Source organism: Natator depressus, chromosome 3 (assembly GCF_965152275.1).
Source record: "Natator depressus isolate rNatDep1 chromosome 3, rNatDep2.hap1, whole genome shotgun sequence".
Taxonomy (NCBI): Eukaryota; Metazoa; Chordata; order Testudines; family Cheloniidae; genus Natator; species Natator depressus.
The window spans coordinates 169,886,936-169,908,725 of NC_134236.1; the positions used below are offsets into that span (position 1 = coordinate 169,886,936).

At 40.2% G+C, this 21,790-nt stretch overlaps 1 protein-coding gene across 2 annotated transcripts in view; it reads left to right on the forward strand.

The window, feature by feature from the left end:
* The first annotated feature begins 2,738 nt into the window (after positions 1-2,738).
* UBR2 (ubiquitin protein ligase E3 component n-recognin 2) overlaps positions 2,739-21,790 on the forward strand; it is a 104,379-nt gene continuing 85,327 nt past the window's right edge. For both annotated transcript variants that reach the window (XM_074949332.1, XM_074949331.1), the window contains exons 1-4: positions 2,739-2,864; positions 7,360-7,619; positions 12,249-12,327; positions 15,843-15,956. In XM_074949332.1, coding sequence (XP_074805433.1) covers positions 2,787-2,864; positions 7,360-7,619; positions 12,249-12,327; positions 15,843-15,956 — 531 coding nt within the window. In that variant the 5' untranslated portion in view covers positions 2,739-2,786. The remainder of the gene's footprint in view (positions 2,865-7,359; positions 7,620-12,248; positions 12,328-15,842; positions 15,957-21,790) is intronic.

Genomic DNA, 21,790 nt, shown 5'->3' on the forward strand with positions numbered 1-21,790 from the left:
ATGCAAAGTGTGCTACCTCTCACATGACCAGACCACAGAGGTTTTATTGTTTTTTCCATGCTTATCACAGAAGGAAGGGCATCTCATTATGTCATGTAGCTGTTTTTCCTCTCCCTTCCTTCTGCGAGAGGCCTCATCCCATATGCCTTATGCACCTGCAACTCATGAACAGAAGATGGAATGGACATTACTGATATTTTGAAAAAAAAAATCCATGATTCCAGAAGGACTTTTGGCATTCCATGGACTTTTATTGAGAAAGCGGCAATGAAAAAATTAATAAAATGCACTAGGTTAAAACATACATCCCTAATAAATTAAGAACAAAAGCAAAGTAAACTTATTCTCACAATGTTGAAAGTCGAAATAAATATTCCAAAGGCCATTCATTTATCTGTTCTGCCCAGCTATGACCCAGGCAATCCTCTTCCAGTTACTGAAGGCAAACTCTCCCAGAGTTCTGTCTTCCCTGTTATTCTAAAAGCCCAGTGAAACTCCAAAGCAAATTTCACACTCTTATAACACACACATATCACTGACAAAAACCACAACCAAGTGAGTTCTGAAACCATGAATCTCCATCAAGCAATGCTTGCATAACATACCATGTCTTGTGTGTGTCCATGTATGTATGTATATGATATACACTGATGCCCTCTACTGGATGAAATGTCAAATTGTTCAAGGGTTATCTTGTAACGGCATAAGGCCAAACTTATGTATATATTATTAATAATAATACACTGCCATAAGTATATTTGTTGCTTTACAAACAAATGAAAGACAGGCTATCTGCCCTGAAGAGTTTGCAATTCGGTCATTAGTTGGGGAAACTGAAGGGCAGGAAAAAGAAAGAAGAAACAACAACAACAAAACCAACAAACATGCACACAAGGATCAAAAGAGACTGGTGGAAAATTGCTAACACACATTGTTATCTTGTTACTCCCTCCTTAAAATCTACCATTGTTGTGATTAGTACAAATCACCACCATCTGTGACTACTACCTTATATAATCACATCTGTCTCTCCCTTGCCCTCTACTTCCTACCCATTTGTCTGTGTATTCACCTGTTGCACATTAAATCCTGGACTGTGAACTCTCTGGAGCAGAGATTGCCTTTGTGTTATTTGTACAGTGCCTAGCATGATGGGACCCTAATCCCGGTTTGCAGTACCTGTTCAGTACCACAATTTAAATAAAAAGAAAAGGAGTACTTGTGGCACCTTAGAGACTAACAAATTTATTTGAGTATAAGCTTTCGTGAGCTACAGCTCACTTCATCGGATGCATGCAGTGGAAAATACAGTGGGGGATTTATATACACAGAGAACATGAAACAATGGGTGTTACCATACACACTGTAACCTTTCCCTCCCCAGCCCCTCCCCCCCACTCTCCTGCTGGTAATAGCTCACCTTCCCTGATCACTCTTGTTACAGTGTGTATGGTAACACCCATTGTTTCATGTTCTTTGTGTATATAAATCTCCCCTTTGTATTTTCCACTGCATGCATCCTATGAAGTGAGCTGTAGCTCACCAAAGCTTATGCTCAAATAAATTTGTTAGTCTCTAAGGTGCCACAAGTACTCCTTTTCTTTTTGCGGATACAGACTAACACAGTTGCTACTCTGAAACCTGACAATTTAAATAATAATCTCTAATTAGTGTATGGCATTTAGGACTGGTCTACACACAAAATTGCACCAGATTAACTGAACATGTGATGTTAAACCAATGTAGCTTGCACCTAAACTGCTAAAAACTAGGTTTAAACCATTGTTAGGGTCCACACACAAAGTTACATTGATTTAACTAAAATGGTTTACCATCTCATCTTTTATTATACCAGTGCAAGTAGACAAACCTCTAAATACCACAGTGATATATGCTTTGAATGACCTAGAGGAGACAGATTGAAGCGTATATGAGAAAATACCTGTAATGGAGATTGTGCTGTAGCTCAAATGAGTGAGGCCTATGTTTCTGGAATGGAAGGTTTGGGGTCAATGCTACTAAACTACTTAAGACTAGATGATCTAGGAGTCCTTTAGGAGTCACAGAACAACTTGCAGGAGAGTATATTTGCAGCATTGCTAACCTTTGCACTATTTGTACTTGTCTTACAGCCCCAACTCCTGGATTCATGCAATTAAACAAAAGGAGGAAAAAAGCAAATTTCTAGCCATCCTAGTTGTGGAGAAAAACCTTGGGACCCACATTCACACTAAAGGCTTAAAAACTAGAAAATTAATCAACTGAGCCAAAAGATATTTTTTAATAATCTCTGGATTTTTGGAGGCCTGGGCTCCTGATTTTTGACCACTTGCGATTGGAGATAACCCTGGAAAGTGTGTGTGTGTGTAAGCTAACATTACAGGTGTTGCATTGCTGAGGACAAGAAGCTGCACACCTCTAAGCTGACATGAAGCACAGCTCCCTGATGCCGCCGAGCTGCAGTGCTTAGGGCCTCAAAGCCCTGGGCCATATATGTGGGGGGAGGGGAGAGCGACCAGGAGGGTTATGACGCCAGCCAGGCAGAGGGGAGAGCCGCCTTACCTTCCTGAGCGACAGAGCACCAGCGCCAGGAGAAAGACTACATCCCCCACAATGCACCGGCAGCCCCTGATGGCGTCCCCGTGGCGGGAGGGGGAGGGCTGTTATACGCCGCCCGGCGGCGGGGGGAGGGGGAGAAGCGGAAGTGGGTTCTCCCCGCAGGGAGGCCGGCTGGGTCCGGTTCCGGGTGTCACCTACTTGGCGGTGCTGGTGGAGGGGGGAGGAAGATGGCGTCGGAGTTGGAGACGGAGGTTCAGGCCATTGACAGGAACTTGCTGGAATGTTCTGCCGAGGAGGCTGCCGTGGTGAGGCTCGTCCGCCCGCGGGCCCGTTAGGGGCTCGGCCCCGCGGGGCGGGGCGGGTATGTGGGCGCCGGGCGGGCCGGCAGGGGGTCCGTAGTGCCGGGCCCGGGGCGGCCGGCGCTGGCAGGGGGGAGGCGGTCTCTAGGGCTGCCGGAGGGGAGGGGTGAGGCCTGAGGGAGACGGGGAGTAAATGCGCTGGATGGCGAGGGGCGGTTGCGGCGGGGCTGTTCAAAGGGGTCCCGTGACTTAGGCTCACTCTGCCCCCTGCGTGTGAACTTGCTGCTGTGACAAGCCCGGCGAGGGGTGACAGGACCTGGAAGGGAGGCGCAGAAGCCGCTCTCCCGTCTGCCGGGCTTGTGCGCGTGACAGCCCTGCCGTGTAGAGTCCGCCCTGCTGTTTCCTCTCTCACACCGGTCACTTGCCCCGTCTCTTGTTTTTAACTGACTGTGTTTCAGATGGCTGGTTCCTCCTCCCTTCGCAGTTTTAAAGTGTTGGTCTTAAGATTTCTTGGGAGAAGGTTTTAGAAACAGTGTTTCCTTCTTCCCCCTCCTTAGCTTTTAGGTCCCAAGCTTGGAAGGAGCTTCATGTGTACAGACCCGTGAACGGCGTCCCATTGATTTCAGTGGGGCTCTGTGGGAGAGCAGTGGTCTGCCCTCATGGACCTGTTTGCAGGATTGGGGCTTTCATAAGCAAGCAGTTTTGTGTTCTGTGCCAAGTGTGTTTGGGGTTATTGGAGGAAAAGCCCAAGAGAAGATGTTAGTAAGAACAATTTAATATCTAAAATTTCCTATGCTGTTACATTGAGTTTTAAGGTACAACTGCAGGATAATGGACCTGTCATGCTCATGGAAACATTTAAGAGCACTGTGTTTCATGTCTCTCTTTTGGGACCAAGGCCCTATAAGCACTTACGTATGAGAGTTCCATGATTCAGGTGCAGAACTCTTGGGTGTAACTAGCATCAGAGCCTAAAGCTCTTTGTATGTACATTTCAATGACAGATTTACAATTACTAATCTGGAGGGAAAAAAAGACATTCCCGTAATTCAGATTATCATAATATTTTTATTCTACTAATATGTATGTTACCTCTTTTAATGCAGATATGGGGTGGCAACTGTGAAAATTGATTTGTTCCATGGTTTCTATGCATTTTATTTAGCTGGTGTGTTTAATGTAGGGGAATAAAAACACTTTGCATACAGTGGATATTTTAAAATATTTACCTACATAAACATGACTAGGTCACTGTCTCAGATTCTTAAAACGTTTACAAGGACTAGAGCAGGGATCGGCAACCTATGGCACTTGGCCCGCGCCGCTTCCTGCAGCCCCCATTGGCTTGGAGCAGCGAACTGCAGCCAGTGGGAGCTGTGATCGGCCAAATCTGAGGACGCGGCAGGTAAACAAACCGGCCCGGCCCGCCAGGGTGCTTACCCTGGCGGGCCGCATGCCAAAGGTTGCCGATTCCTGGACTAGAGTGTATTAGGTGGCAAAAAGCTATTACCAGAGAGTAAGGCTTTTGGGGAAAGGAGCAGCAAAAGAGCATGCATCCTTTTGCTTCTAATAAGAGCCTCTAATCCTGTGGTAAAATGTAATTTTTTCCTTTTTCTCCCACACATCACTTTACATATTGGTATTTACATCCTAAATTCAGTCATGGATTGATCTCTTTCAGATATGCAATAAATACATCAGAGACTAAATTACAAGCTTTGTGGTGGTTTTATTGCAGTTTCAGTCTTCTGAAATGGAAATCTTTTGAGAAACATAAATATACTTTTAATTATGTTTCACGTTTAAGTAAATCACTTATACATGCTTTGCAATGTTGAGTTGACTTCTTGCAGGCTCATTGAGTGAGAGGTATTCCTGTACTGGAACTGCCTCTGAGCCTTGCCTACTGATCTCCAATTGCCAGATTTGCTTGGTGGTAAAGCGGGCTTTGCCATATTCTAACATTCTTACTGTCCAAAAATGATTTCTGTGTCACATTTTTCCTGTTAGTCATTTTGTCAGCCAACTTTTTGGGACAGTTCAGGAAAAACTCATTTGATCCTGCTCTGGGATACATTACTTTCTCCTAGTAGTCCATACTACTTCGCTTCTGATTTCTGTTTAGACAAGCCAGGACTTGAGTCGAATCTTAAAAGCCCGAGTGAGGTCACTGGGGCTCTGGACAGACATGGGGCATGTGGGTGGAGATGACACTACGCAGCTTGTGGCATTGGAGCCTAAAATTTCCACATGCAGTTACTTTGTATAAAATTTAGTATTTGCATATGCAGCTTAGTTATTTAGCTTTGTCTTGCATGGGCAGATACTACAGCTTGTACGTGTAATTGCAATATTTGTCAGACAAATTAAGCAATCAGTTCATACATGTATTTGAAAATGGAACCCTTTCTGAGATTTGATAGGCCTCAGAGTTTTATCTAGAAAATTAAGTTCTGTATCCTTGGCTAAATGTAACCTACTTCAGGGCAAAATTAAAAATAGATTTATTAAAACAGTTAATAATTTTAGAAAATATCACTGACTTCCAAGGATAAATTAGCAGTTTATGTGAGACCCTTACAGAGAATCTTTCTACCAGTATCAGAATAACTACAATTATTGGGAAGGGTAGGCTGCTCACCAGGGACGTGAGATTTTTCTCTGACTGGATACTTGTCTGAGCTTGTAGTAAAATGAACTCCGGTTTTTCCAGATAGAAGGTAGTAATATACTATAGAGTTGAGATGAAGCAAATTTAAGATACTTGGCTAAGGAAAGAATTAAAACAATAGAACTTAGGTGTACTGCAGAAAATGGCCTTGGAAATGACCCACTTCTTGGAGAAACACTGTAGGAGATGCAAGGTCAATTCTAATGTAATTAGATTTAGTTCCCAATACAGTAGTAGAAGATATTCGGCACAAATGAGGAAGACTAGATTTTTTTTTTTCAAAAAGTCTTTATTTATTTATTTATTTATTTATTTAACGAGGGCTTACAAGAACAAAAAGATCAAATTCTTGGAGAGAAAAGACGATGCGGGGGGGGGGGGGGCGAGAAGACAATGTAGTTTCTTTGGTCTCTTATAAGAATGGTTGGTTTAACTATAGAACAAAGTAACTCTGAGTTTTTTGGTTGATGGATTTTATTTATTTATTTATTTATTTTTGTAGTCTTTCACCCAGGGCCAGGTTGGAAAAATTCCAGTTCTCTGAGCACCAAAGGTAGTTTAGTACTAGGAGATGGAGTAGTTTCGTTCCCAGGGCTTTGAGAAGTCAGGACTGGGGGCAGGAAGGGTAGAGTAAATTTCTACCATCAGTTCTAAGAATTGTATCAGAAATAGTCTAGCAGTAAAATTAGCTGCTTCTAAACTGTTTAAATATGAAATTTTCTGCTATGGTTCTAGGTGTTCAGCGTTTTCCAAAGAGGCACTGTGTGAGTATCATAAATGGAAAAATTGCTATATAAATTTAAAATTGCAAACAGTATATAAATAAGGGTAAACCCTAAGCTCTTTCATGAAGATTGTTTCAGAATGGTGTTTGTCTACTCTAATATAGGTCCTTAAGACAATAAATTATTGCAGTGAAATCAAGCTATAGCATCTGGTTTCTAAAACCAGTTATTTCTGTATGAGTAGTTCTTGCTTTTCATCCATCTTTGGGTTAATTCGGAATGAATTAACTAGTATTCTCATAATCTGAAGTTACCAAGAAGTATTTGGTAGTAGTAATTACATGTTGGTAAGGTTTATACACAGTACAATACTGAATCAGTGCATACTTGTAGTATATGTATATGTTCGTTGTTGATTATATTCTGTAGTAATGATTATCAGTAAAAATGGCAAACAGTAAAGTCTTCAGTTACATGGTTGAAATAAAACAAATATAATGAGAGAGACAAACTTTTACAATATACATATGCCACCTCACCTTTTGTACCTTGTGTAATTGAGGGGGAAAATTTTTGACTCTAGGGGATACAGCCAATACACCCTTTGAAGATCACTGTTCAACTTGAAACTTTTAAAAACTGAAATAACAATTCCAGTTTCAGACAGATTACCCTTTTAAACAGTATGTCCTGAGTTTGTTTTTAAAAAGGATTCTTTAAACAAAAAAGTGTAAGGAATTTTCTTCTTTATTGATGTTTGAAGGTCCTTTCAGAAAGGAAAGAATGGACTATACGCTATGATGGAGATTTTTGAGAGTTAGGCGCTAATTCTCCTTTGTGCCTTTGAATATTTTGTGAATTTGACAGCACACACAGGGAGATTTTCAATCTGGAAAAAAATATTTTTGCTAATGGTTTATTTGTAGTAATCTATGTTACTTGTAACTGTAGTAGTTGCAAAATTTTCACAGAGAAATTTGACTTTAAAGTTTGTGGTGTCCCTTTAGCTCTTAGGTTGAAAAGAAAGGTGCTACAACATTTATGACTGGGTGGTGTTGATTTTATTTGTGAGTAATTTTGTTTAATCTTTTCTTTTTAATTAAAGAAATGGCTACAAGCACCTGATCTTCCTAAAGAAGTATACCTGCATCTAGCCTACTATGTACCAAAAATTTACTGCAGGGGTCCTAACCCTGCTCCACAAAGAGAAGACATGCTCGCACAACATGTACTGCTGGGACCAATGGAATGGTATCTATGTGGTGAAGATCCTGCATTTGGATTTCCAAAACTTGAGCAAGCAAACAAACCTTCCCATCTCTGTGGTCGGGTTTTTAAAGTGGGAGAACCTACATACTCTTGCAGGTAGGTTAATTCTACAATTCCCCTAAATTATCAATTCTCAACTTTTTTTGGTGGAAACATTTTTGTCCTAATGAAAATGTTAACTGTCCATATGTATTTTTAGTATACTTGGAACATGGTGGGTGTTGTTTGGTTTGTTGTTGGTAACATACTAGAGTCTTAGGAGGAGGAAAAAATTAATTACAGCATCAGTATAATTAAACAGACTTAGTTTTTGAAAATGTCAGCGTTGGTTATTTAAAAAAAAATACTCTTAGATAAAGGGGAAGGTGGATAAACTGTCAAATCATGTCCAGGGCTTAAATGCAAAAATTGAAATTAATTTATCATTAATTAATTCAAATGTTTAACATGCATCTACAGATGTCCCGCCTGTGTTCTGAATATCTTCCAATGAAAAGTTCAATTAGTGGTGATTTAGATTGATAAGCAAAAGAAACTAACTTGCTCATCAAGCCCACGCCCCCATTCAGATTTCTCTTAAAAATCTCATTTCTGTTGTGAAGCCTACAAGAAGTGAATAGGAGGATGTTACCAACCATATTAAAAAACACACTATCAAGACCTGTATATGACTTAAAGTAACTATGATTTTATTGTCACCTTGTCTGTCTTGTTCTTTTCCCATTTTTTGCTATGTTAACCTTTGTACATTTTCAGCACAAGAACCACATTAGAATGGTCATACTGGGTCAGACCAGTGGTCTGTCTAGCCCAGTATCATGTCGTCTGACAGTGCCCAATGCCAGATGCTTTAAAAGGGAATGAACAGAATGGCAATCATCAAATGATCCATCCCCTTTCACCCAGCCCCAGCACCTGGCAGTCGGAGGCCGAAGGACACCCAGAGCATGGGGTTGTGTACCTGACCATCTTGGCTAATAGCCACTGATGGACTTATCCTTCATGAACTTATCTAATTATTTTTTGAACCCAGTTATGGTTTTGGCCTTCACAGCATCCTCTGGCAACGAGTTCCACAGGTTGACCGTGTTGTGTGAAGAAGTACTTTCTTTTGTTTGTTTTAAACCTGCTGCCTATTAATTTCATTGGATGATCCCTGGTTCTTGTGTTATATAAAGGAGTAAATAACACTTCCTTATGCACTTTCTCCACAGCATTCATGATTTTATAGATCTCTATCATATCCCCCTTTAGTCGTCCTTTTCCAAGCTGAATAGTCCCAGTCTTTTTAATCTCTTCATATGGAAGCTGTTCCATACCTTCAATCATTTTTGTTGCCCTTCTCTTTATCTTTTCCAATTCTAATATCTTTTTTGACATGGGATGACCAAAACTGCATGCAGAATTCAAGGTGTGAGCATATTTACTGCCATCTTATCTATCCCTTTCTTAATGGTTCCTAACATTGTCATCTTTTTTGACTGTTGCTGTACACTGAGGAGATGTTTTCAGAGAGTTGTCCACAGTGACTCAAAGATGTCTTTCTGGAATGGTAACAGCTAATTTAGACCCAATCATTTTGTGTGTATAGTTGGGCTTATGTTTTCCAATGGGCATTATTTTGCCTTTATCAACGATAATACTTCTTATTTTATGAAGTGCTTAGCACACTTCCGGTTACTTGAAAAATCATGCTTAAATAAATTGGTTAGTCTCTAAGGTACCACAAGTACTCCTTTTCTTTTTGCGAATACAGACTAACATGGCTGCTACTCTGAAACCATGAATAATGAGCTTATCCTAAATTTAAGCAATTTGTTTCTGTTCTGTCATTCCCCTTTTTTCATTCTGGGATATTTGGGGGTCTTAATTTTTTGTCTTCTGCACCTGTCCTCCTCTGTGTCTCCGTTCCCCTTTTCACTGAGCCATTGGAGAATGCTGGCCATTGGAGAAAGCTGGGGGAGAATGTGGACTATCAAATCCACTCCACTATGAGAAACTCAGTACTGGCTAAAGTGCTGAGCAAGTGTGGAAATAAGTACCTACAAGCAGATTTTCTTCTGCCTCACCATTGCAGCAAGCTAGTGAAGGAGGTAGGATCATAAATTGAGTTGTGTGAATATCTGATTTTTTTTTTTTTCAGTTTGCTGGCAGTTCAAAGGGAAAAATTATTTTGAGTCAACTAAAAACTGAGTTACTTTTTGAATTTCATCTAATTGTAAAGTTGGGGGAAAAGCTTCATTTTGGGTCAAATGAAACATTTTATTTGAGCTGAAACAAAACATGTTTTGGCAATTTAAACTTTTTTCAATAAAAGCAAATGATATTTTGGTCTAGATTCACAAAACTGAGGAGGTGGTGGGCATGGTGGTGCCCCCTTTTTACCCAATAGCCCAGGATCTGGGACTTTAACCCACATTTCTTATATCCCAGGTGATTGCCCTAATAACCAGGCTATTGGTGATTACGGGATGGGTCTCTGAGTCTCCCCTGTTGAAGCTGTTTAGTTTTGTATTTAATTATTAATTGGAGCAGGGACTGGAACCTGGGTGAGGCTGCTTTCCCTCCCGCCCCTTACCCCCTGGTTAGTGTCATTCTCCCTCTCTGGATTGATGAATAATTTTTTATACAAAGTGGAGCAGCTTCAACAGGAGATATTGAGACACAGGGGGGTCTCACCTGGGATATGGGAAATCTGGATTCAAGTCCCAGTGGGGAGTTGAAGCTGGATCTCCCACATTCTGGGTGAGCAACCTAACCACTGGACTATTGGGTGTGAGGTGATAGTGAGGGTGGTAGTGGCAGCAGAACCATCTCACCACCTTTGGTTTTGTGAGTAGCTCCTAAATACCCTTGTGAGTCTAGCCTGAAAAAAATCAAATCTAATTCCTAATCACTGGGCTATAAAGTCATTCTTACTCTTTCTAGCCCAGAAACATGAAACTTCCCTTACTTGAGCTGATGAAAACTGTGGAAATTAGAGTAACTTCTTCCAAACCTGTATTTTCAAGACCAGCATCTCAAGATATTAAGACAACAATAGCCAGTGTTGTAGGAAAGCATGGAAAAATGCAGTTCCTTGATATAATCGTCAGAGAATGATAGTTTTATTGTTTAAATTCACTTGGTATCTTTATTTCAGTAGAAAATGTGAAAAATAGTTCAGGTACACCAATATGGTTGATCTTTGCAGTTTTCAATATGGAGAAGTGATTTGTGCATATCAGGATTGAGTCTCTACTTTGCTGCTAGGGCTATAGTACATATATTGTTCCTGAGAATCCTTTTGTACTTAATAGCTTATACTTTGTAGTTGGCGGCAAATGGGGGAGAATAATCTTTTTCTTAAACCCTCCAGGATACAATTTTTTTTATTTTTTGTAATCCATGAAATACTCTAAAAGTATGAGGACCTGAAAAATATTGTTTTTTTTTTGTTTTTTTTTTTTAAGAAGCTTGTAGACCTGCAGCAATGGATGTTAGGTTTCCATACTTGCCAAATAAATCATCTTTATAACTGCTGGTGAATGGCCATGTGCATTTTTAAAAATTCCATGATTATTAAACAGTTAATTTCCCACTACACAATATAATAAAAATAATTGACTGCCTGTAACCAGAAACAGGAGGTTATACAAATGTAAGTTATTCAAAACGAAACAGCTTGCTGGGATTAGTCACAGGTTCGTGTTTTCCCCACTAATTAAATTTGCACTTAAAATAAACTAATGTAAACAAAAAGTAGTATTGGTAATATTTATGTATATTTATGCTGTGGATCCATGATTATCCCTCTACTAATACTGATTGATTGGGCAAAATGGAATTAAGAATATAGTAGGTGCTTCATAGTTGGTTTCTTTTTTTAAATCAAATAAGGGATTAGTTCATGTGAGTTCTTGTTTTATGTTCTTTCCTGATGGACATCTCAGGAAATGCTTAGTTTCTCTCCAGATTTTTTTTTAGGTGGTCTTTATTTTTCCGTTGTGAAATCTGACTCCCTGAATCTATCTCAGTGGCTGTCAGTCATTTGCCTATAGTGTCAATATATCTTTGATCATTCTTGTGATTGGTTTTTTTCAAATGTTTGGCTCTATGTAATATACAATTGCCTTGTTCAGCCGTTTACCTATTTTCTAGAGGTGGTATATCCAAGTGATACAGTTAGTACCTGTAAAAAGTGTTTGCCTTCTCTAAGTGGTCCTTGACCTTCTGGTTGTTGTGAAAATCTTGTTCTTGGAACTCATTAGAAGATTGTAGGACTAAACTTAGAAGCGAAGAGTTGGTTCCTAATCTTTTTGCATGTAAAAGTTTCATATCAAGGTGTGATGAAAATCTATTTGCACTGATTACTTAGGGCCATGTCTAGCGCTTGCATCCTATACCCTGAGAAAACTTGCTTCCTGTACCTTAAAAACAGGTTTGAATCTGGTAACATAGCTGGGTTACCAGTTAATGTACTTGTTTCATCTGCTGAAGGTAAGATGTACATTTCCCAAATGCTTTTCCAGGCCTACTGCCCAGGTTGTTCTTCATAGCCATTCCTGCTCTGGGAATAGTTTTTGATAAGACAATGAGAGGAAATTCTATCACATTTCTGAATAGCAAACAGTTTAGCAAGAAGGCTCACATTCATGTATTTTGAAAATACACTGTTGTGAGATGCATAGTTACAAGCTAAAGTAATATTTTTTATGTTTAATTTTTTCCTCTGTTTGTTTACAGAGACTGTGCAGTTGACCCAACTTGTGTGTTATGTATGGAGTGCTTTTTGGGAAGTATTCATAGAGAGCATCGATACAGGGTTAGTAATCTTATTGGAGTATATGAATTGGGTATAATATTTCTCTTATGAATGGGTATATTCAGAGTTCCAGTATATAATTTATATTTAAGAGTGTTTATGTATTTCAAAATAAAGTGTGCATACGAATATACATGCACAGTATGGTTGGAATGAAAAATGTGCAGTGTAATCTTACCAGACCTGGGAGTTGTAACCTCAGTTTAAAAGCTTAGCTTTAACAAGACTTCGTTAATATTTGAAACCACTGAGCAAATTATTGTAGTGTTTCTACACTTTAATCTTAAATACATTCACAATTCTAAATTAAACATAAACTGGAGTTAGTTTTATTATGTTAAACTTGAGGTTTTCAACCTTTTTCGTTTGTGGACCCCTAAAAAATTTCAAATTGAGGTGCAGACCCCTTTGAAAATTCAACCTGTGATCCGCAGACCCCTACCATAGAAATCTGGGACTGAAAACTGACTGAACAGAATTCAACTATAAGTGTTGCATATGCTCAGCATGGCATTGAGCGCAGTGTGAGAAAGGGCACTAAACTGTGGGCTTCTATGGTAATGGCACTTTCAGATTTTGACCTGGAGGTGGGGGTATTCACATATTTTTTGATTGATCAGAAAAATGGAATGCCTTTTCTGGAGTCTAAAACTTTATTTTCATGGTTACTTTATGCAGACACTTTAGACATAGTGTGCAGATCCCCAGGTGTCTGCAGACCACAGGTTGAAAATCATTGTGTTAGACATAGTTTCACTTAGTTTGGGCACTATATTTAGGCTTGCTTTTTTTTTTTTTTTTTTTTTTTTTTTTAAAGGTGTTGAACAAACTTACGAGTGAGAGAAGTTAGTTTTAAAAAAAGGAACATTTTGGTTTCTTAGATTTAAACATACTTCTTCACTGCCACGAATTCCTGCAGAACAGAAATTTGTTAATGCATGAGTAGGGACCGACCAAATTCATGGTCCATTTTGGTCAGTTTCACGGTCATAGGATTTTAAAAATCATAAAAGTCTTGATTTCAGCTATTTAAATCTGAAATGTCATGGTGTTGTAATTGTAGTGGTCCAGACCCAAAAAGGACTTGTGAGGGGTTGCAAGGTTATTGTGTGGGGGGGTTGCAGTACTGCTACCCTTACTTCTGCGCTGCTGCCTGCAGAGCTGGGCCCTCAATCAGCAGCTGCCACTCTCTGGTTGCCCAGCTCTGAAGGCAGCAGCACGGAAGTAAAAGTGACATGGTATGGTATTGCCACCCTTACTTCTGTACTGCTGCTGACGGGGCTCCGCCTTCAGAGCTGGGCGCCTGGCCAACAGCTGCCGCTCTCTGGCCACCCAGCTCTGAGGGCAGCACAGAAGTAAGGGTGGCAATATTGCAACCCCCCTAAAATAACCTTGTCGGGGCGGCAGGTTTGTATAATTTTTGGTGGTGCCCAGAATGGGTCCAAGTCTTTCTTCCCCCTCCCCACCTGCCTAAGGCTCTGGGAGGGAATTTTGGGTGCAGGAGGGGTGAGGGGTTGGGCTGGGGCAGGGGGTTGGGGTGCAGGCGAGGGTATGGGGGACGGGCTCTGGGCTGGGGCAGGGGGGTTGGGGTGTGGGAGGGGGTGCAGGGGTGCAGCGCTTACTTGGACGGCTCCCAGAAGCGACCCACACCCCCCTCTGGCAGCAGCTCCTAGGAGGGGTCTCCATGTGCCGCTGCCTGCAGGCATGGCCCCTGCAGCTCCCATTGGCTGCAGCTTGGGGTGGGGCAGCACGCGGAGACATGCCCCCTCACCTCCCAGGGCCGCAGGGACAGGCTGGCCACTTCTGGAAGTGGAGCAGGCAGGCAGGAAGCCACCTTAGCCCCTTTACACTGCCGGTGGTGGTGGGGGCCCCAGGCCCTTTCAAATTGCTTGGGGGTGGCAGGCAGGGCCAGAGGGATGCTCCGGGGGAGGTGTGTGGGGGCAGCAGGCGGGGCCGGGGAGAGACCTGGCTCTGAACTTTGGTGGAGCCGGGCCTCCGTGCTCATATTGGTGGAGTACGCAAACTATGGGCCGATACAACTCACCGCCCCTGAACTTTGTGACCCATCTACAACTCACTTTTGGGTCAGAACCCCCAGTTTGAGAAATGCTGGTCTACCCTGTGAAATCTGTACAGTATAGGGTAAAAGCACACAAAAGACCAGATTTCACAGTCCATGACGTGTTTTTCATGGTTGTGAATTTGGTAGGGCCCTGTGCATCAGGGAGAGAAAACGAAACTCTAGAAAGAAAAGTGACATAGATTAGTTTGTCAAGCTGAGTGAAATATGAAAGTAAGTACACACAGCTGAAATGAGTAAAATAAAAATTTAAGCTTCTTTAATCTACAGTATTGTTAATAGTACAGGTGAGTATATTTTTTTTAAACTTGATGTTCCTTTTAACTTGCACAAATATTTACTTAATTAGTCTTTACATATTAGTCTGTTTCTTTGGTATTGTCAAGTGTGTAATAGAATTTCTGTAAAAGTGTTACAGGTGAAACAAGTGGAGAGAGATTCTTTTCCTCTCTCAATACCCTGTGATGGCATACTTACGTTCCCTATTGTGGAGGGTGTTACTATGCACTCTTAATTTTATAACTAGTAATGCAATATGAAACAGGAATAGAGGTCTTTGGAGGTGTAAAGTATTATTTCAAAATGAAAAGAGACCTGAGTACCATGACTAGACAGAAAAGGAGAATGTGTACTGTGAAGAATCTGTGCATCAAAAATAGGTGTCAGAATCATATGTATTTATGAACTCCATTCACAATTGTGATTTAGGAAAGAATTGTATTCAGTACTTATTTCAAGAGCTTTTAATTTTAAAATGAACTAACAGCGTGGAAATAGAGCAGTGCAGTGTACACATGCACATATTTGTCATTAGAGAGACAAGGTGAGCAAGGTAATATTAGACCGACTTCTACTGGTCAGAGACACAGGCTTTTGAGCTATGCAGAGCTCTTTGGGTCACAACACTGTAAACAATTTTTTTCACTATCAACTTTAGTAAGCGTAACAGAAGCCAGTTGTTATAAATGTGGCCCTCAAACTCTGACTATTCCTCAGATGTCCCTGTATAGTAGGATGTAGCAGTATACAATTCGTTTTCAAAACTAAGTGTACTGTTTATAAATGACCATTATAATGCAAAAATTTTAAATATTGGAATTTGAATAAAAAAGATTCTATTTAAAAAATAAAAATAAAATCAAACCAGCCATCTGTGACTGATTCAGAATAAACGTACGCTTGTAATTTCTGTGTTCTATAAATACATCATTTGCTGTATGCTACCTGCCCATGCTTATGCTCTAGAGTTACTTTAACAATATAATTGAAAGTGTTTTTTTTAAACAGATGAACGATGTATGGACATGTTTTTACCATATTTATTTGAGTAGCATACAGGAAAATCTCTAACAACATAAAGGTTAATGTATTGGTGCTTTCAGTATACATAGATCTTGCACATGCATACAGTTTTGTGTGTTTTAAACAACTTCAGATGACAACATCAGGCGGAGGAGGTTTCTGTGATTGTGGTGATACTGAAGCTTGGAAAGAAGGTCCGTACTGTCAAAAGCATGAACTTAACACAGCAGAGACGGCAGAAGAGGAGGTAGTAAATACAATTTTTATATGTAGATATTGTGTAATAGTGCTAACTTAGGACATTGAATGCTGCCAGACCAAATTATGCACAATTCTGAAATTCAGAAGGTAAGGGAAAATAAATCTCTAATCATTTTGTATGTGACTTCTGTAAGGTTATAAATTCACCTCAAAAATAAGAAAACTAAATGCTATAGAAATATCTATTTACTTCAATGTTTTAGTGAAATGGTGGACTCTTACATTTTTAATAAATATTGGAGCATTTGTAGTGTCCTAATATTGTTAAAGCTTTAAGACCATGGGTAAACCAAACTGAAAGAGAATTTTTGCGTTAAATTATTTAGTTGGTTGAAAATTTTGTCTTTATATATTTACTATATCATCTCAGCTCATTGATATTTGTAACTTTTTATCTAAAGTAATTAAAAGAAGTTATTTAGCACGGAAGCTGTTAGTCTTCTCTACTCAGCCAGTAAGTAAAACAAATTGGAAGCTTGCAGCATGCTAAATATAAATATTGGTACTACACCATATTATACACTAGATAAAATTAATATAAAATTACATATTAAAACTACTTTGAAAACAAGCTATTTAGATTGAAAAGTCAAGCATGCAAAAATAGAAAAAGCTAGATTTCTGGTTGCCCAGGTAGCCTTAGTTCTGTCCCTTCTGCATCCATCCTATGCACTGAATGAAGAAAGGGTGCTCTGGGGAAAAAGAAGTGTAATTACAGACTGTATTGCAATGCATGCATATAAGGGAGCAAACTAAGTTTGCACATGCAACCTAGATTCTGACATTTCTTAACACTCATGTGCTAGACTTTGCAACCTAAATAACTTTCTTTTAAAGTAGTTTTTTAATGTAACTTCCAAGGGGTTTTTAACAGGAAAAAGTTTAAAACAAATACATTTTGTTAGTTACAATTGTAACAAACCCCTCATCATAGATCATCAGCAGGGTTTGAACCATGAATCTTCGGCACTGCAACAGAGTTCTACCAGTTGAGACACAGGGCTAATCATGTTAGCTGGTAGCATAAGAACGACGTTCTCCCAGAAAGACGGATGGACAGCTAGTGCTGTGTGCTGGGTCCAAGGAGGTTTATGTGGGGAATCTGGCCTGGCTCTCCATTTCTTCTCCACTGGGTCTGAGAGAGCGCCTTCCCTTTTTTGGTGCCCCCACAGAGGAGCTGGGACATGTGCTAAAGGGGATGGTGCAGGAGCCCAACATTGCTGTGTCTGGTGTGCGTGCATGCGCACTCTCTCCTCTCCCCTCTCCCCCACCCCCCCAATTGCTACAGCTGCTCCAACAACTGCTAGATGTTTCCAGATAGTGTGTGGTGGTGGTGGTGGTATGGTGCTGCTGCTGCTGCTGCTTGGTAAATGTGTGGACCTGACTCTTCAGAATGGTTTGTTAGTTACTCCTGTACGCTGCCAAAATTTCCCATGGAACACAAGTAACAGAAGGGAAATGGTGACTTTTAACAGTTTATAGCTCTGCCAGATCTGAACAGAACTTAATGGGAGAAGGGAAGAAAAGTCCCTAATCTGAGGGCCATGTCTCTGCTGAATTTCAAAGGCCTGCTGCAAAACAGGAGATGTTTAGAGCCTCTCTAAAAAAAAAAAAAAAAAAAAAAAGACCCCAAGAATATTTTATAACTGAAAGTGTTGGGCATCTTATTACTGTTGTTTTATATTTGTCTGTCTAACTGCTCTAGGAGCCTCTGACATATATTTAAAAATATATCAAATCCAGAGAGAGAATCAGCAATCCCGTATATTTAAAAAGCTAGGGAACAAGGCAGCCCAAATAAACCAAATCCCCATAATACTTAATATTCCCCAACACTATATGCTTCTTCAGCAGCTCTTTTAAGAAGATGTGCCTGCAGCATTTATTATTTTTCATTTGTATTTCCACATCATGTAGGAGTCCTAATCATGGATCAGGACCCCGTTGTGCGTGGTGTTGTACACAGAACAAAAAGACAGTCCATGCATTAAGAAGCTTACAATCTAAGTAATAAGATGAGATATAACCGATGGATACAGGCAGCGAGGTGGGTGAGGACAAGGAAACAGTGAGACAGCATTGTAGGCAGCAGTATCAGTGCAGCAGCAGCCACACAACTATTGTCAGTTTTTTTTTCTGTAGGCATTATGGCAAAGGAAAGCTTTAAGCAGCGTTTTGAAAACAGGTTAGTGAGGTGGCTTTGCGCATGTTTATAGGGAGCTCCTAGCAAGTGTCACAGGGAACACAAAGGTTCTTGGTTTGAATACTTAACAAATGGGTAATGCAGGCTGGCATCATGGGTTGATCAGAGGCAGGATAGGGAATGAGATGCTAGGTAGGGTGGGGATAGGCTCAAAGGGCCCAGAAAGTGATGATAAGCAGTTTTAGGCTTGGTAGGATTAGATTTTTATCAGTAAATGTCTATTTTTTTTTACCATATACACACAAACTTGACAAAAAAATATTTCTAGCTGTGATGATCAAAATTTACAAATGGGCAATGTAAGCTTGAGAACTTATGAGAGTTTGATATTTATTTTTGTATATTTTGGCATGTGATGTTGACAATTTGTGTTTTAACAGTTATTAAATATTAACTATTTGAATCTTAACAGCTACATTCCCGCCTCCTAGTTTTTTGGTGGCTGTGAAATTTTAAATAGAAAAAATGCTGAAAACTCCTAATTTCATGTAACTGAAAATTTTAATTGATAAAAATCAGGAAGAGAAGCTTAGAAATAAACATAGATATTATCTGTCAAAATTACAACAAAAAAATTTGAATTCTGCCATGCCTACTTACGTTTGCTGCTACAAACAAGGGGAAGCCAGGGGAGAGATGCAGAGAGCAGATGAGAAGCCATTAGTGATGATGGACTGGAACTTCCAGTCATGTTGCTGAGTGACAATGATGAACAATGGCGAAAGAGAACAGGTGATGGTCTGAGAGGGGGAACTCGGCAGCAGAGATTAAAAAGAGAGCAATACTTGAAGACCAAGTCAATTGAACAGCCCTTATGGTGAATGGGAGAGTGTATCTAGGGCTGCAGGTTTAATGAAGAGGAGAGGGTGAGGAAACATGCAGCTTAAGGGGCAGATGGGTTATCATGGAAGTTGATGTCACCAAATATGGGTGTGGGAAATTGCAAGGAGAGGAAAAGAGGGAACTCGGAGTCAAAATCTCAGAGCAGGGCTGATGGGGGTGAGTTGGGTGGACAGTAACGTAGACGAGGAGGAGAGAAGAGTTGAATGCAGCAGTGTTCAGAAGAGGTGGAGGAGTGGGATGGGGAGGTGGGAGGGTTTGCAAGTGACAGGAACAGGAGATCAGAAGACCAGCATCCTCACCGTGGTGTGATCCAGAGTGGGGAGTGAGAGAGAAGGAGAGGCCTTCATAAGAGAAGGCAGTTGTAGGGGCATTGTCAGAGGAAGGGATCCAGGTCACTGAGAGAGGCAGGAACTAGAGGGAATAACCTATGAAGTGGCTGTGGATTGCTGTGATCTTTTTAGAGATGGATAGCTAGAGAAGAGGAGGGAGGTTAGGAATGGTGGCAGAAGACGGGTGGAGATGGTGGTGGGGACAGGTGAGGGGATATAGTGCCAGAGTTGTCGTCAGAGGTGATGAGGACATTCAGATTTGGGACCTAGATTTCTGCTGCTGGTGGAGGGAATTAGATGGGGTGGAGAGGGGCAGAGATGTAGGTAAAGGTGGTAGAACTGTAGAGGGAGTGAGGGTAACCAGGAAGAGGAGTTGGTGGTAGTGGGAGAAAAGGGAGGAGGAGAATGATGATGCAAAAAAGAGATGTGGTGACAGCTGTGGGTGAGTGGCAGATGGTCTGAAGTTTAATAGATCCTGGGGTATTTTGGACCTGGGGGAGGACAAGGAGTGCATTCCAAAGGAGAGCTAGATAGATTCATGGAAAATAGATCCATCAATGGCTATTAGCCAGGATGAGCACGGATGGTGTCCCTAGCCTCTGTTTGCCAGAAGCTGGGATTGGGTGACAGGGCATGGATCACTTGATGATAACCTGTCTGTTAATTCCCTCTGGGGAACCTGCCATTGGCCACTGTCAGAGGACAGGATACTGGGCTTGGTGGACCTTTGGTTTGACCCAATATGGCCGTTCTTATGGAATGTACTTTTTTTATGACACATGAATTTCTTAAAACTGAAAACCGCAATAATATGATACCCATCAGCCCTGCATAAAACTAATAAATCAATCATCTGGAGCTTTCTGAAGTTAAATTAGTTTGTGGAAAAATTGGCTCTGTTTATCTTGAGGCTATTTTAATTCTCCTAATGGGGAGCAGAGGTTGTTTTTTGTTTTTGTTTTAATGAAAGGAGAAAGCACATGAGCCAGGAAAATAAGAGAAAAATGGTTATTGGAAAGTCACTATATCTGCATAAAGCCTCAATTTTAATAGATTATTTTCAGGAGCCAAAAAGCATATAACATCTGACTGACCTATCATGCATTATTTGTTTACTTAAATACACGTTTTTAACTTACGTCCAGGCTGTGGAGGTTCATTAAGTGGTTCCTAATTTTTGTTTCTATGTCCACTATGTGTGTGTGTTCTTCAAAAGGCTGCCTATATATATATAATATATATAATATAAAAAAACACATTGACCAGCCTTTGAAACCAAAAATACATCACTCAGTTCTGATGACGAAAGGCTAGATTCTTCCACCTTCCTTAGATCTGGTAGAATAAGCGTGGCAGAATGTGGTGCTATGGCCTTGTAAACATAAAGACTATGATATTTTTCTAGCTAAATATTTAAAGTGACTTCTGTGCAAGGGAAGCAACTCTTTTGCTGGTCTTTATCAGTCACACAGCTGATAACTGTTTAGTTTTCAATAAAATCCTAACAGTTCTGATGACATAGATTCTAAAATAAACGTGTAATTGTATCTATGTGCATAGTACAGAGTTACTACCTGGTACAAATTTCTTACATGGTCACACTGGCATGTTTGATACAAAGAAGTAGATACATAAATGATAAGTCAGGCCTGATATAATTTCTTTTTAAAAAGGATAACTTGCAAACATGGTGTTAATCTTAATTGTATGCTGGATACCCTCATAATCTTGGCAATTTGGGGTCATTCAGCACAAATTTATTTAAAATATCTTCAGTTTTTGTTTTTGTTCAGTGAGTTGGTCCCCCTGAAATCTGGTCTGGTCAAGCCTTGCTCTGCACTTGCAGCATGCAGCAAGCTATATTGTCTCAATTACCATGGAAGTCTGTTATAGTCTGGCTCCATGCTAGAGGGAAGATGAAACACTGGAGAGTTAGTGCATGGTGTGGTTTTACCATTTAAAAAACAAAACAAAAAAACTGCACTTTTTTTTACCCTTTTGATTGTAAAATAATTTTAAAAGGTAGTAAAATAGCACCATGTGCTCCAAAGGCTTTCTGTCTGATGCCTATGCCTCTCAGGAGGCTACCTTTGCTCCAGTGAAGTTCTCTGGTACATCATGTTGCATTCTGATGCATAGGGTTGTGGAGCAGGAGTAGATAGCGGTTACTCCAGAGAATCTAAAATCATGAGTGGGCAAATACAACTTTGAATCTTTGCTGTGCTCAACATCCTTCTTATTTTTCCTATTTTCAGATTGATGACATAACCTTAAAGATAGTTAATAATAAAATATCTATGGGTCACCTTTAAAATGTCATTTTATTTCAATATCCTTTCCTTCTCATGTGGACCATGCGCTCCTTTTAAGGAACAACCTAAATTTTCAGCATCGATGACATCACCAAACTAGTGTGCTCTGCTTTCCAAAGTCAAGTTGTACTGC